The following is a 15,753-nucleotide window of genomic DNA, read 5'->3' on the forward strand; positions in this document are numbered from 1 at the left end:
TATTCTGAAAACACAGGTTGTCCTGAAAAAAGAGACATAAAACTTGATTGTGGGATGCAGGGAGAGCTGTTAACAGCAATAATAAAACATTTATGCCAGACGAGTGAACTGACCAAAAAATGCCCTCGGACCCGAGAGGGTTAAGCAACAAGAAGAACAGAAGAAATACTAAGGTGATCGCCGGCCACTAGTCCTAAGCTTCACTAAAAGACCCAGAAGTTAGGTAAAGCTGAGGCCGCGGCACGCTCCATTTACTAATAAAATGGATTAAAAGAGTGAAAAGCATAGAACTATACTATGCCAGTATGCTAGCCATACGAAAGGGAAAATAAGTGCGTCTTAGGTCTGGACTTAAGTCTCCACAGAATCTGACTGTTTTATTGATGCAGTGAGATCATTCCACAGAACAGGGGCACGATAAGAGAAAGCTCTGTGACCCACAGACTTTTTATTCACCCTAGGGACACAAAGTAGTCCTGCAGCCTGAGAACACAGAGCTCGTGCCAGTACGTAGGGTTTAAGCACATCAGCTAGGTAGGGAGGTACCAGTCCATGAACAAATTTATAGACTAGTAGCAGAACCTTAAAATATAATCTCACTGGGACAGGAAGCCAGTGAAGAGACACCAGAATGGGTGTAATGTGGTCGAACTTTCTGCTTCCTGTTAAAAGTCTGGCAGCAGCATTTTGAACCAATTGGAGACACCTAATGCTGAACTGCGGTAACCCAGAAAATAGAACATTGCAGTAGTCCAATCTAGAAGAGACAAACACATGAATCAGGGTCTCAGCATCAGCCATAGACAGGATGGGACGAATCTTCACTATATTTCGCAGGTGGAAGAAAACAGTCCTCATAATATTTCTAATGTGGAGGCCAAAGAACAACGTAGGATCAAAAATTATCCCAAGGTTCCTCACTTTGTCACTGTGATGTATGACATACGAGCCTAGGCTGAGTGTTAACTGGTCAAATTGATGTCTCACTGGACCAAGAACCATCATTTCAATCTTATCAGAGTTTAAAAGTAGGAAGTTTCTAGACATCCAGCTTCTCACTGATGCAAGACAATCTTCTAAGGATTTTATGTGTATGAGATGACCAGCAGTTATCGGCATGTATAACAGTGAAAGGTAATCCCAAAACGCTGCAATATGTGCCCAAGGGGTGCTATATAAAGGAAGAAAAGCAGGGGGCCTAAGACGGACCCCTGTGGAACCCCAAATTTCATGTCACTAAGGTTAGAGGTAGTGTTACTGTACAAAACACAGTGAGAACTTTTTCCAGAATTTTAGAGCAAAATGATAGATTTGATATCAGCCTATAGTTTTTCAATACACTAGGGTCAAGATTAGGTTTCTTAAGTAATCAGTAATCAGGCAGTCTAGCTTTGAGTTCAGTCATAGTTGAGGAGTTGATGCATCACCTTAATGATATATAAGGTTGTTGTTCCACTAAACACTGCAGCAAAACTGTAAACTTAATGAGTGAGTGATCAGAGATCACTGATGTAAGAGGCATGATGTCAATATTCGTGACAGCAATACCACATGCGAGAACCAGATCCAGGGTATTTCCACTAATGTGCATCGAGTCCTGAATGCATTGCTGGAATCCTAATGCATCCACAATTTCCATAAATGATTTGCAGAGGGGATCAGAAGGCTTATTTATATGAATGTTAAAGTCACCAATGATCAGAATGTTATCTGCACTCGTTGACAAGTTAGAGATGAACGCACCAAATTCATCTAAGAATTCAGAATATGGGCCAGGAGGCCTATATACAGTGACAAAGTAATATGGCTGATTTTTATTCTTCTGACTTTGGCAGTGTGTAATATCCTGAGCAGAGTGGATATTAAACGAGTGATATTTGTGACCCCCAACAGCTAATAAGCTAAACCTTGATTTACAAATAAGAGCAACACCCCCATCTTGCTTTGCATCACGAGGGACGTGACTAAATGCATATGCTGGTGGTCAGGCCTCATTTAAGGGGAGGACAGCTGCAGGTTTAAGCCAGGTTTCACATAACTCAATTATATCTAAGTGATGATCAATAATTAGATCATTAACCAGCAGTGATTTTGAGGATAGTGATCTTATGTTAATGAGACCCAGACTAAGGACCTCAGTGGGGTTGACACTTGAACTGTTTGGGTTTAGGAGTGGTTCCAGAGTAGCATATATAAGATGCCTAGAAGTAGGTTTAGGTTTGAGACATTCCACACGAGTTGTAGGTAACAAACATGAAATCTTTGATATTACTGGAACAACCACTGGGCCATCCTCAATTTCAAGATCATCCAATGTAGTAATGATTATTAAGTTTGCAAAGCATATCCCGCTATGATTTTTATGGACACGTCTACGGAAGCAGGTCACAGTCTCAACTTGTTGAATTTCCCTCGCTCGCAGATAAACTGCACTATCACCATAGTGGATTTTCTGCACTAAATTCTCCGCTAAGCTAATGGATTCCACACCCACATTTGTCATAAGCCTTGCAGGGTCTCTAATCACCTGCTACATGGCCTGCTGTAAATCCCTAATGTTACCCTGCCTGTAGAGCTCTATCTATGTTTGCAGACAAGATGGCGGCGCCTTCCCCAGTAGGGTGGAGTCCGTCCGGCATCAGCAAGCCACAGCGGCCTCAGAACAAAGGCCAGTTGTCAATAAAGCTAAAGCCTTGCTGTCTACAAAATTGCGCCAGCCACCTATTTTAACGATGTCAGCCTGCTAGATTCCTCATCATTACCCCGGGAGGGGAGGGGACCAGAGACTATTAATCGATGCCGACACATGTTTCTGGTGAGGTCACAAGTCCTCTCTATGTCCATTTTTGTGACCTCTGAGTGCTTCATCCTGACATCATTGGTGCCGACATGAATAACAATGTAACTAGGGATGGGTATTGATAAGATTTTATCTATCGATGCCATTATCGATTCTGCTTATCGATCCAATTCCTTATCGATTCCCTTATCGATACCTCTTGTGAATTTTGTACTAAAAGTAGGTTTTACAGGTTTTCTATGTATTTCATTGAGTCTTAAAGTAAATATGAAATTGGTCACTGTATCCTTGATCTCTGGACATAAATAATGGTAAATAAACAAAACGGTGTTTTGCTTTGAAGTTATTAATTCCGACTTGATTCTATCATTCTAACTTGACTCGTCAGAGAGCCACACAGCGTTTGGAGCTGTGTGAACAGAACAGAGGACGATTCTCATTTCTTTCTCGCAGCAAGACAGGAGTCCCAGTTAGTAACTTTAATCCGCACAAAAGTGACTCACGATTTCACATATTCAGGGATGAAAGTGGTGAAAAACAAAAAAAAGCTGAAACCCCAAAATTACCCCCCAACACCACCTGCACAAAAATGTTTGAATTCTAGAAGCTCTGAAATGCAATCTGGGACTATTCCAGACAATAAACTGCAGTGAGTGCAGCATCCATTTAGGTAAGAAAAACCCCCAACTTTCCTTATTCAAATTCATTCCAGTAGTATTCTGCTCTTACTAGGATGCAGCAGTTTTCTAGTTTGGCAGATAGTTCTTGATAGTTCTTGTAGTAATTTGAAAATATGGTTTGACTGAAACAAACTGTCATTAAACTTAAATAAGACAGGGATGAAATGGAGGAGTAAGAGTCACTAGGTGTTCACAGGAAACACTTATTTCTGGCTAGAAATTTAAGGCTTAATTTAATTTAAGGCTAGAGGGTTGGAACGGAAATGGCATAGTTCCAAACTAGAGGTGTTTCACCTTGCGTGGCGTGAAGCTATTTTAGATTATAAGCATGCTTTATTGGCTACGAAGCAGGCCTATTACTCTGAATTGATCAACAAAAACAAGCATAACTCAAAGTTCTTGTTTGATACGGTGGCATTTCTTATTCATGGACAGCCACCTGTTGGTCGTTCTCCTTTTTCAGCACAGGACTTTCTGGACTATTTCGAAAAGAAAATAGAAGATATTAGGTTGAGCACATCTCAGCATACTTTGGCCCAATCATTGTATTCAGCTACTGAGCTGGGGACTAATACTGAGGTGCTACCTAGATTCACAGAATTTAACAGTATCTCACAAGGTGTGCTGACGAAACTCATGATGTCTGCTAGAAGCACAACTTGTTAATTTGATCCTATACCAACAAAATTGTTTAAGGACCTTTGGCCCATTCTTGGGCAGACTGTGCTGGAAATTGTTAACCTTTCTTTAAACTCTGGATCTGTTCCAAATTTTTTCAAATCTGCAGTGGTTAAACCACTACTCAAGAAATCTAATCTTGATCCTGGTGAATTGAAAAATTATAGGCCGATATCAAATCTATCATTCTGCTCTAAAATTCTGGGGAAAAGGTGGTTTCACGGTAGCTTGTGGACTAACTTACTGAGAATGACCTTTTTGAGCCACTGCAGTCTGCTTTTAGAAGACATCACTCCACAGAAACAGCACTTATTAAAGTAGTTAATGATCTTCTGCGAGCAATGGACTCAGATACTACCACAGCATTGGTGTTGTTGGATCTCAGTGCTGCTTTTGACACAGTTGATCATCATATTCTACTTGATAGGCTAGAAAACTGTTTTGGGATTACTGGAACTGCTCTTGTGTGGCTGACGTCTTATCTGTCTGGTCGTTCCCACTGTGTTTTGTGCAATGACACTACCTCTGACTTTAAGGGCATGAAGTTCGGGGTTCCGCAGGGATCCGTTCTGGGTCCCCTGCTTTTTTCCCTGTATATGGCACCCCTTGAGAACATTTTGCGGCATTTCGGGGTTGCTTTTCATTGTTATGCTGATGATACTCAGTTGTATATGCCGATAGCTGCTGGAAATCCTGTCCACATAAAATCTTTACAGGACTGTCTTGCAGCAGTGAGAAGTTGGATGTCTAGCAACTTTCTACTTTTGAACTCTGATAAGACTGAAATGATGGTTCTTGGCCCAGCAAGACATCGGCACCAATTTGATCAGCTGGCGCTTAGCCTAGGTTCATGTGTTATACATCATACTGACAAAGTGAGGAACCTTAGGGTAAGTTTTGATCCTACGTTGTCCTTTGACCTCCACATTAGGGACATTACGAGGACTGCTTTCTTTCATCTGAGAAATATAGCAAAGATTCGCCCCATCCTGTCTATGGCTGATGCTGAGACTCTGATTCATGCGTTTGTCTCTTCTAGGTTGGATTATTGTAATGCTTTATTCTCTGGCCTGCCACAGTCTAGCATTCGAGGACATCAGTTGGTGCAGAATGCTGCTGCCAGAGTTTTGACACAAAGTAGAATGTTTGACCACATTACTCCCATTCTGGCATCCCTTCATTGGCTACCAGTTTCTGCCAGATTGGATTTTAAAGTTTTATTGTTGGTTTATAAAATTGTTCATGGACTGGCGCCTTCCTACTTGGCGGACTTGGTTAAGCCCTACGTACCTGCGAGGCCCTTGCGTTCGCAGGGCGCAGGGCTTCTGTGTGTTCCGAGGATGAACAAAAAGTCTGTGGGGTATAGAGCCTTCTCCTACCGTGGTCCGGCTCTTTGGAATGATCTACCTGCTGTTATTCAGCAGTCTGACACGGTGGAGATTTCTAAATCAAGACTGAAGACCCACTTTTTTAGACTGTCTTATCATTAATTTTTTAATCTGTTTGTGTTTGCTTTGTAATTTCCTTTTATTCTACTGTTTTATCTTTTTACTGTGCTTTTCTTGCTTTTAATTTTGATTTTAGATTAATTTGTATTGTTGTGAATTATGTGAAACGCCTTGGGGTGACTTTGTCGTGATTTGGCGCTATATAAATTAATAAATTGAAATTAAATTAAATTGATGTATGTTCATTGTTGGCTGGTTGTTTTTATTCAGGTTCATTTTGTCTCTTTCTCTAAAATTGTATATAATCATTAGATTAGTTATTATTACAATTATTGTTGTGCTTACTATTATTATTAATATATAAACAAAAATAAATTTAAAAAGTTACAATTTGTAATACATTTGACTCTTTTACGACAACAAACGCTTGACAGCTGCAACTGCTTAATGCTAATTTTAACATTGAAAATGCCATAGACATGCTAACGTGTTAGCATTGGTCCAATTTTTGTTATAAAATACATCTAAGGTAATAAATAATACTCATAGCCATATGCTCTTTAGGGTTTTAGCGGGGGAAAGCGAAGAAAAAAAATTAATCCACGAAGCAATGATCAAAGCACTGCTTCGATTGGTTCAAAGTTCAAAGCAAAGCCGCGCTGCAGAAAAGTTGATTAGACCCGCTGCAGGGTCTGTAATTAATGTAGAGAAATTATCGTTTTCCTGACAAACACCCCCAAAAACAACGGCCACTCTGAAGGATCGATAAGGGAATCGTTAAGTAAAAAGCTTATTGATGTCGGTGGATCGAATCATTTCTTAACGATACCTGAAAGGAACCGGTTGATACCCATCCCTATATGTAACTATATCTCATGTCATGTTCCTTCGTGTGTCTTCCCTTCTGCAGCATCAGCACCCTAAGATGGGATGCAATGTCGGGAGCTCTGGCCCCAGGAATACATTTAATGTCAGCCAGCATCTGTAACCTGACCTTGCAGGTGATAGAATCCCCTATCACTAAAGTCTGGCGTTTCGGCCTGGAGACAGGAGTGGAAGTCACTCGTGAGCTCAGAGAATTCACATCAGGCAAATCCAAGGGGGAGAACCGATTCACAGTTCGCAGTGGTGAGTGTGATCGGGGTACCACAACCGGGCAGCAAGCCCTACAAGCCGGGGCTTCCTCCACCTAGCCACAGTCTGAAAGCTGTCCTCCACAGCCGACGTTTCTAGGCTGATGCTAATAGGCATGCTAGCCGGCCGAACACTAACTTCATCTGGAGTGCCCGTAACATCTAACTCCACTGAGTTAAGAAGCTGTTCTAACTTACAGACACGGCTCTTTAAGAGAGCCCCCCTATCTTCCAACATCACACAGGATTTATGGAGGGTGAAAAGTGGGTAAGGTAGTGTGCTTTGTGCACTTGGAAATTCAAGTGTATAGCCAAGCAAGCACAAGCTAACCAATAATAGATAAGCTAACACTCCTAAGACTCACACAGGCTTCACACAGATGTAAATAAATGAGTTAAAATTCACAGCAGTTACACTGAAAAAGTAGAAGTAAAAAAAAAAAAAAACCTATGAGTAAACCACTCTTAAGATTAACATAAGAGCAAAGTACTAAGCTAAAATTCACAACAGTTACACTAAAAAACTAACAGTAGTATTCAAGAGAAGGGGGCAAACTAGCTAACGCAAGCTATCTGCTTTACACATGAGTAAAATAATGACCTCAAATTCACATCAATTACACTTACAAACTAACAGAAGTACTACGCAGGTTTAAAAAAAACAGCTATAAAAGTAATGGTGGGTGGGTGAGTCGACTGAGCTCGCAAATGCTAACCGCTAGCGATTCACAACAGAACTGCAGTTAAATAAGATTCAGAGTCGATACATTTAACCCTTTATAGGGCAAGTGACTATTCTTGGTAATTTCCGCACACTTTGCATTTGCCGCCCCCTGTACCTGAGTAAGGCTGAGAAACTAATGGTCCTCATTCAGCCAATCAGAAGGGATCAGCCAATGTCAAAAGTCCCTCCACTGTGAAATTTGACCAATCAGGTGAGACCTGGGGTGTCTCCAACTTTCTCTTTTTCTGAAGGCCAAAAAAAGGCTCCCATGTGGCTCGCCTAACTGTACATTTCTGTACAGACCAACAAAACTAATTATGGTAAGTTGATGAAACTCACATATTTTATTGTTAACAAGTTGTGCTAAGTTATGACGTGTGTTGTTTGTGGAGTACTTGGTGAAATTAGTGAAATTACAGCATGAAAAATGTGGACACCATTTTTGATCATATGTTCGGTTCTCTTAAAAATTAGTGTTAATTACGTTTGTCTATTTTTAAACATATGCCCGATACGCTGTAGAATTTATAATTACACAATTTTCTTGACAAGAAAGCAATAAATCTAAGGAAATTGAGTTAGGTTTTAAGTTTAAGTTTTGAAAACACTATACAGTGATTCAGAGTTAATTTTGGCCCATTTTTAGAAATGATACAGATGATTTTGGCCAGTTTGTGCCCTGTAACAGTTGTTATATTGTGTGTAATTTTTAGGCAATCTCTGCTAGAATGTTTTATGAGAAAAGGAGGGAGACGGTTGTCATGCCTGCCCACCCTGCCATCAGTGATGATGATGATGAGGAGGAGGAAGATGACAAAGTGGCAGACCCTGATTATGTCCCACTCACCCACAACCAGGACTTTCCAGGCCCAAATGACACTGGCCCCTGTGCCAAGAAGTGCATTCAACCTGCAGTGGAAGTTCTTCAAGACAGTGGTAGTGACAGTTTCAGTGAGGACAGTGATGGTGATGATGATGATGATGATGTGCAGGAAGCACCACAAGCCAAGTAAATCCAGTAAGTCTGCAGCTAGGCCAACCACTTGGCACAAAGTTGACCTGAACAACACAGCCCTTCCTGAATACCAGCACATCCCCCCTGAATACATTGATATGCCTTTTCAGTACTTTAGAAGATACTTTGATGCCCAGATGATTAGTCATATCACATACCAAACCAACCTATATGCTGCTCAGAAGGATATCAACACCACTTTCACCACCAATGAGAATGAAGTAATGACATTTCTGGCCATCCTAATTTATATGGGTGTAGTTCAGCTCCCATCTATTAAAGATTACTGGGCCATGGAGACCAGGGTTCCTCAAGTTGCCAACCTTATGTCATCAAAGAGGTTCAGACTGCTGAGAAGGGTTATCCACTTCACTGACAACACTCAGATTACTGATACCTGTGACCGTTTCTTCAAAGTCCGGCCGCTGTTCAGCTTCCTCACTACTGCCTTCAGACGCGAGCCACAGACCCCCAAACAGTCTGTAGATGAGGTGATGGTTGCCTACAAAGGGAAGACAGCTGGCAACCTGAGGCAATATATTAAAAATAAGCCAGACAAATGGGGATTTAAGTTGTTTGCTAGGGCCTCTGAGGATGGCTTCATCCATGATACCAGGGCAAGACCACCTTGGATGCCCATGATGTACTCCTGACAAATGAACAAAAAGTCTTGTGTGCCACCAGCCAGATTGTCACTGTCCTGGCCAGTACCATGTCATCCTCCACCACCACAGCCATTTTTGCTGACAACTTTTTCACCAGCCTGGAGCTAGTGCGGTACGTCCGAGTCCACAATTGCAGGTACACATCTTTGCACACAGGTACATCTTCATCTGTTGACAGCCTGACCACCACTGTTGATGTCCCTAGACCTGTCCGGGGACACCGCCAAACGAGGCTGTGAACTTTGATCTGTCCCTCTTCCATGCCCCTGTACATGCAAAACGTCAAACATGCAAGTACTGCAGCAGCAAAGGCAACATTATCAGGTCAAATGTGGTCTGCAGGGTCTGCAAGGTTCACCTTTGCATGAACAGTGAGCGTAACTGCTTTATTAGATACCATGACAAACTAGCATAGTGGTGTCTAAGCACAAGTTGACGTTTCTATTGCAGCAGAAATGTTATAGTCTAAAAGTCAATCAATCAATCAACTTTTTTCTTATATAGCGCCAAATCACAACAAACAGTTGCCCCAAGGCGCTCCACATTGCAAGGCAAGGCCATACAATAATTATGAAAAAAAAAATTATGAAAAAAAAAAAAAAAAAAACCCAACGGTCAAAAAGACCCCCTATGAGCAAGCACTTGGCCACAGTGGGATGGAAAAACTCCCTTTTAACAGGAAGAAACCTCCAGCAGAACCAGGCTCAGGGAGGGGCAGTCTTCTGCTGAGACTGGTTGGGGCTGAGGGAGAGAACCAGGAAAAAGAGATCGATCACTAATGATTAAATGCAGAGTGATGCATACGGAGCAAAAAGAGAAAGAAACAGTGCATCATGGGAACCCCCCCACAGTCTACGTCTAAAGCAACATAACCAAGGGATGGTCCAGGGTCACCCGATCCAGCCCTAACTATAAGCTTTAGCAAAAAGGAAAGTTTTAAGTCTAATCTTAAAAGTAGAGAGGGTATCTGTCTCCCTGATCTGAATTGGGAGCTGGTTCCACAGGAGAGGAGCCTGAAAGCTGAAGGCTCTGCCTCCCATTCTACTCTTACAAACCCTAGGAACTACAAGTAAGCCCGCAGTCTGAGAGCGAAGCGCTCTAATGGGGTAATATGGTACTACGAGGTCCCTAAGATAAGATGGGACCTGATTATTCAAAACCTTATAAGTAAGAAGAAGAATTTTAAATTCTATTCTAGCATTAACAGGAAGCCAATGAAGGGAGGCCAACACGGGTGAGATATGCTCTCTCCTGCTAGTCCCCGTCAGTACTCTAGCTGCAGCATTCTGAACCAACTGAAGGCTTTTTAGGGAACTTTTAGGACAACCTGATAATAATGAATTACAATAGTCCAGCCTAGAGGAAATAAATGCATGAATTAGTTTTTCAGCATCACTCTGAGACAAGACCTTTCTGATTTTAGAGATATTGCGTAAATGCAAAAAAGCAGTCCTACATATTTGTTTAATATGCGCTTTGAATGACATATCCTGATCAAAAATAACTCCAAGATTTCTCACAGTATTACTAGAGGTCAGGGTAATGCCATCCAGAGTAACGATCTGGTTAGACACCATGCTTCTAAGATTTGTGGGGCCAAGTACAATAACTTCAGTTTTATCTGAGTTTAAAAGCAGGAAATTAGAGGTCATCCATGTCTTTATGTCTGTAAGACAATCCTGCAGTTTAGCTAATTGGTGTGTATCCTCTGGCTTCATGGATAGATAAAGCTGGGTATCATCTGCATAACAATGAAAATTTAAGCAATACCGTCTAATAATACTGCCTAAGGGAAGCATGTATAAAGTGAATAAAATTGGTCCTAGCACAGAACCTTGTGGAACTCCATAATTAACTTTAGTCTGTGAAGAAGATTCCCCATTTACATGAACAAACTGTAATCTATTAGACAAATATGATTCAAACCACCGCAGCGCAATGCCTTTAATACCTATGACATGATGTTCTAATGTTCAAACCTACATGTTCTATTCCCCCTACATGTGTTTTTCTTATTTTTTTATATATACAGTTATTGGATTTTTATTTACCACTTATGGGCAAGGAACCAAATATGGTAACTTTGTTGACCTCAAATTTCTAAAGAATTTTAATTTTTTTTTCAAATGTAATAACAGAAATAAAGTTTGGTTATGGCCTTCAGTAACAGTGTGGTGTTGAATTTTTGAATTTCAAAGTATTTCAATGGGTGCCCTGTGCCCTAGAGAAGAAACTTCTCTACAAGAGTCAAGACAGAAGTCAGACCAACAGAGCAAGAATTTTTGATGAGGAAGTTTCTGCAATATGAAGCAAAACGTCCTTGCATCAAGCAACCCAGTCCAGTCGAAGATTCAAGCTTCTCTACTACTGAACTGATTACACAACAACAACATGTATTGACAAAAGAACACAAGAGGGCAGGAGAGAGCAGACTGCCATAAGCAAAAGTGAGTGGGATGCAAAATAATAAAACGGAACACAAGGGGGCAGCAGAGAGCAGACTTCCATAAGCAAAAGCGACTGGGACGCGAAATAAATGGTAAATGGACTGCATTTATATAGCACTTTTCCATCTGCATCAGACGCTCAAAGTGCTTTACAATCATGCCTCACATTCACCCCGATGTCAGGGTGGTGCTCTACAAGGTGCTCACTACACACCGGGAGCAATAGGGCATTAAAGGCCTTGCCCAAGGGCCCTTGGTGATTTTCCAGTCAGGCTGGGATTTGAACCCATGATCTTCTGGACTCAAGCCCAACACCTTAACCACTAGACCATCACCTCCTGAAATAATAAAACGGAACACAAGAGGGCAGCAGAGAGCAGACTTCCATAAGCAAAAGCGACTGGGATGCGAAATAATAAAACGGAACACAAGAGGGCAGCAGAGAGCAGACTTCTATAAGCAAAAGCGACTGGGATGCGAAATAATAAAACGGAACACAAGAGGGCAGCAGAGAGCAGACTTCCATAAGCAAAAGCGACTGGGATGCGAAATAATAAAACGGAACACAAGAGGGCAGCAGAGAGCAGACTTCCATAAGCAAAAGCGACTGGGATGCGAAATAATAAAACGGAACACAAGAGGGCAGCAGAGAGCAGACTTCTATAAGCAAAAGCGACTGGGATGCGAAATAATAAAACGGAACACAAGAGGGCAGCAGAGAGCAGACTTCCATAAGCAAAAGCGACTGGGATGCCAAATAAAACGGAACACAAGAGGGCAGCAGAGAGCAGACTTCTATAAGCAAAAGCGACTGGGATGCGAAATAATAAAACGGAACACAAGAGGGCAGCAGAGAGCAGACTTCCATAAGCAAAAGCGACTGGGATGCCAAATAAAACGGAACACAAGAGGGCAGCAGAGAGCAGACTTCTATAAGCAAAAGCGACTGGGATGCGAAATAATAAAACGGAACACAAGAGGGCAGCAGAGAGCAGACTTCCATAAGCAAAAGCGACTGGGATGCGAAATAATAAAACGGAACACAAGAGGGCAGCAGAGAGCAGACTTCCATAAGCAAAAGCGACTGGGATGCGAAATAATAAAACGGAACACAAGAGGGCAGCAGAGAGCAGACTTCCATAAGCAAAAGCGACTGGGATGCGAAATAATAAAACGGAACACAAGAGGGCAGCAGAGAGCAGACTTCTATAAGCAAAAGCGACTGGGATGCGAAATAATAAAACGGAACACAAGAGGGCAGCAGAGAGCAGACTTCCATAAGCAAAAGCGACTGGGATGCCAAATAAAACGGAACACAAGAGGGCAGCAGAGAGCAGACTTCTATAAGCAAAAGCGACTGGGATGCGAAATAATAAAACGGAACACAAGAGGGCAGCAGAGAGCAGACTTCCATAAGCAAAAGCGACTGGGATGCGAAATAATAAAACGGAACACAAGAGGGCAGCAGAGAGCAGACTTCCATAAGCAAAAGCGACTGGGATGCGAAATAATAAAACGGAACACAAGAGGGCAGCAGAGAGCAGACTGCCATAAGCAAAAGCGACTGGGATGCGAAATAATAAAACGGAACACAAGAGGGCAGCAGAGAGCAGACTTCTATAAGCAAAAGCGACTGGGATGCGAAATAATAAAACGGAACACAAGAGGGCAGCAGAGAGCAGACTGCCATAAGCAAAAGCGACTGGGATGCGAAATAATAAAACGGAACACAAGAGGGCAGCAGAGAGCAGACTGCCATAAGCAAAAGCGACTGGGATGCGAAATAATAAAACGGAACACAAGAGGGCAGCAGAGAGCAGACTGCCATAAGCAAAAGCGACTGGGATGCGAAATAATAAAACGGAACACAAGAGGGCAGCAGAGAGCAGACTGCCATAAGCAAAAGCGACTGGGATGCGAAATAATAAAACGGAACACAAGAGGGCAGCAGAGAGCAGACTGCCATAAGCAAAAGTGACTGGGACATGAAATAATAAAACAGAACACAACTGAGAAAGGAACTGCAAAAATCAAGTGAAACCTGAAGGGCTGTTAATAAAGAAATAAAAACAGACATATAACTTAACAGACTGAAAAGGGGAACAGACCTGAACAAACACCAATAAATAACCCATCATGGCTACATGACATTGTGAACAGCCTGGAGCCCACAGTTTTTCATATTTCGTTATGAAATTTTTACTGAAGCTTCATATCCTGATAGGCAAGAACTGATTAAATTTTCAAGGTTAAAGTCAGGAGAACTCAGGAGAAAAATCCCTATCCTTTAATGTTGAATGAATTTTCAAAAATTCATAACTCCGTAAAAAGAAAGATCAAATCTCTTTCATATTTGAGAGCGTCATGTAGGATGTTATCCTTTATTGACTGACAAAGTTTGATCTGGATCTGATCCAGATTACAGATTTTGTGGACATTTGAGTTTAATATTGAAAAGCCCATTTGGTGTACATTTTACATTATATCTTAATCAAATGTGCTTCAATCAGTCTCATATGTGAAAGTGAGGTGCAGACTGGCACTTACTGTCACCTGACAAAGTTTGAACTGGATCTGATCAGGATTGTGGCTTTAGTGGATATTTGTTTTTAACATTGAAAAGCCTTTTTGATCTAGATTTTGTCGTATACTTATGAAAGTCAACTAGTTGGCGGAGGTTTGCGCTCTACGAGCTCTAGTTACAGTTGTGCTCATACGTTTACATACCCTGGCAGAATTTTAGTTTTTGGGCCATTTTTCAGAGAATATGAATAACACCAAAATGTTTTTCACTCATGGTTAATGGTTGGGTGAAGCCATTTCTCAAAGAGCTGTGTTTACTGACTGAGATAATTGTGATTGGACCTTCCAGACAGAGATGTTTGTATGATTGGTTGAGTCTTCACAGTGACAGACTGAAACATCTTGGAGTGATCTGACCTTTGACCTATGTATCAGGAGGTGTCACGTTTGCATGTTTTCATTTTTTCCGTTTTTATTTTTTCCGTAACAGCGTTGTGATCAGAACGATCGGTCCACTGGCTGATGCTGAGACAGCGGCTTGTACTTGTGGGTTCTCTAGGATGCTTCACTGTGAAGTTTTATTTTCTCCAGATAGAGTTCTGAGTAGAACGAGCATGTTTGATGACATCACCCTTGTTTAGGTCTCCCTTGGCTTCCTGTGACTGTCGGAGCAGAGTTGAAGGTTTTATCGATGGTGCGTGTGTCCGCTACTTCACTGAAATCCCGAAGCCTTACGTGCCGTCATGCGTTCTGCAGACTGTAAGCAGGTTTACTTTGTGTTCCTAAAGCCATGAAGTCACCAGCAAGCAGCACATCCGCCGTATTAATCTGATTCTGTTGGGGGTTTTTTGTAATTCAAATTGTTCTTTATTACTCTGTCACATATAAATGTGTTATTAGACATTATTTATTAACACTGTGCCTGAAACACACACACCACCTGTCGCCTAAACCACGCCCCCTTTCTTCATGTTTGGGCTGAAGCACTTAGCATGCTAACAGGTTAACACCACATTTGTGTTCAGGAGGCGATTTTGACATGATGTCCAGGACGGTTGTCGCAGCCAACAAACGGAACATCGCCAACGAGATCATCAGAGAGATCGACGCCTACAGGCCGCAGAGGGACGATGCGCCGCCAACAGGGCCGAGTCAGAATGTGTAACACAAGCAAAGTTCATAATCTATCATTCAATTTATAACAGTTTGTATATAAAAAAACAAACAAAAACCATCGGAACAAAGGCAGGAAGATGGAGGTTATACCGCGGCCATGATGACTGATGATCGATGTCTGACCTCTACAGCGAGGTTTGTCATTGGTGGAGGGAATGAAAGCTATTCAAATATGATTGGACATAAACTGTAACACTGGATTCAGAAAATGTAAACAACTGAAGCAGTTTGAATTTTGTTGTGGTTGGTTTCTTTTTTTTTTTTTTTTTTAAATAATCTGGTTCATTTATATCTGATCTCTGCCTCCCCTCATTTTTCATACGGCTGTTTTCACTTGTTTTTTATTTTATTTTACTTTATTGTTAATTTAACCAGGTTAGTTCCATTGAGATCAGCACCTCTTTTGCGAAGGAGATCTGGACAATTCTAAAGTTTACAGTCCATCTAACCTGCATGTCTCTGGA

At 41.6% G+C, this 15,753-nt stretch overlaps 1 protein-coding gene across 1 annotated transcript in view; it reads left to right on the forward strand.

Moving 5' to 3' along the window:
* The window catches only part of impa1 (inositol monophosphatase 1), an 87,295-nt gene extending 71,793 nt beyond the window's left edge, over positions 1-15,502 (forward strand). Inside the window, exon 9 of the mRNA XM_034183570.1 lies at positions 15,139-15,502. Within this exon, the coding sequence (XP_034039461.1) occupies positions 15,139-15,278 (140 nt within the window). The 3' untranslated portion in view covers positions 15,279-15,502. The remainder of the gene's footprint in view (positions 1-15,138) is intronic.
* The last annotated feature ends 251 nt before the right edge of the window (positions 15,503-15,753 follow it).

The sequence above is a fragment of the Thalassophryne amazonica genome, chromosome 12 (assembly GCF_902500255.1).
Source record: "Thalassophryne amazonica chromosome 12, fThaAma1.1, whole genome shotgun sequence".
NCBI classification, from domain to species: Eukaryota; Metazoa; Chordata; class Actinopteri; order Batrachoidiformes; family Batrachoididae; genus Thalassophryne; species Thalassophryne amazonica.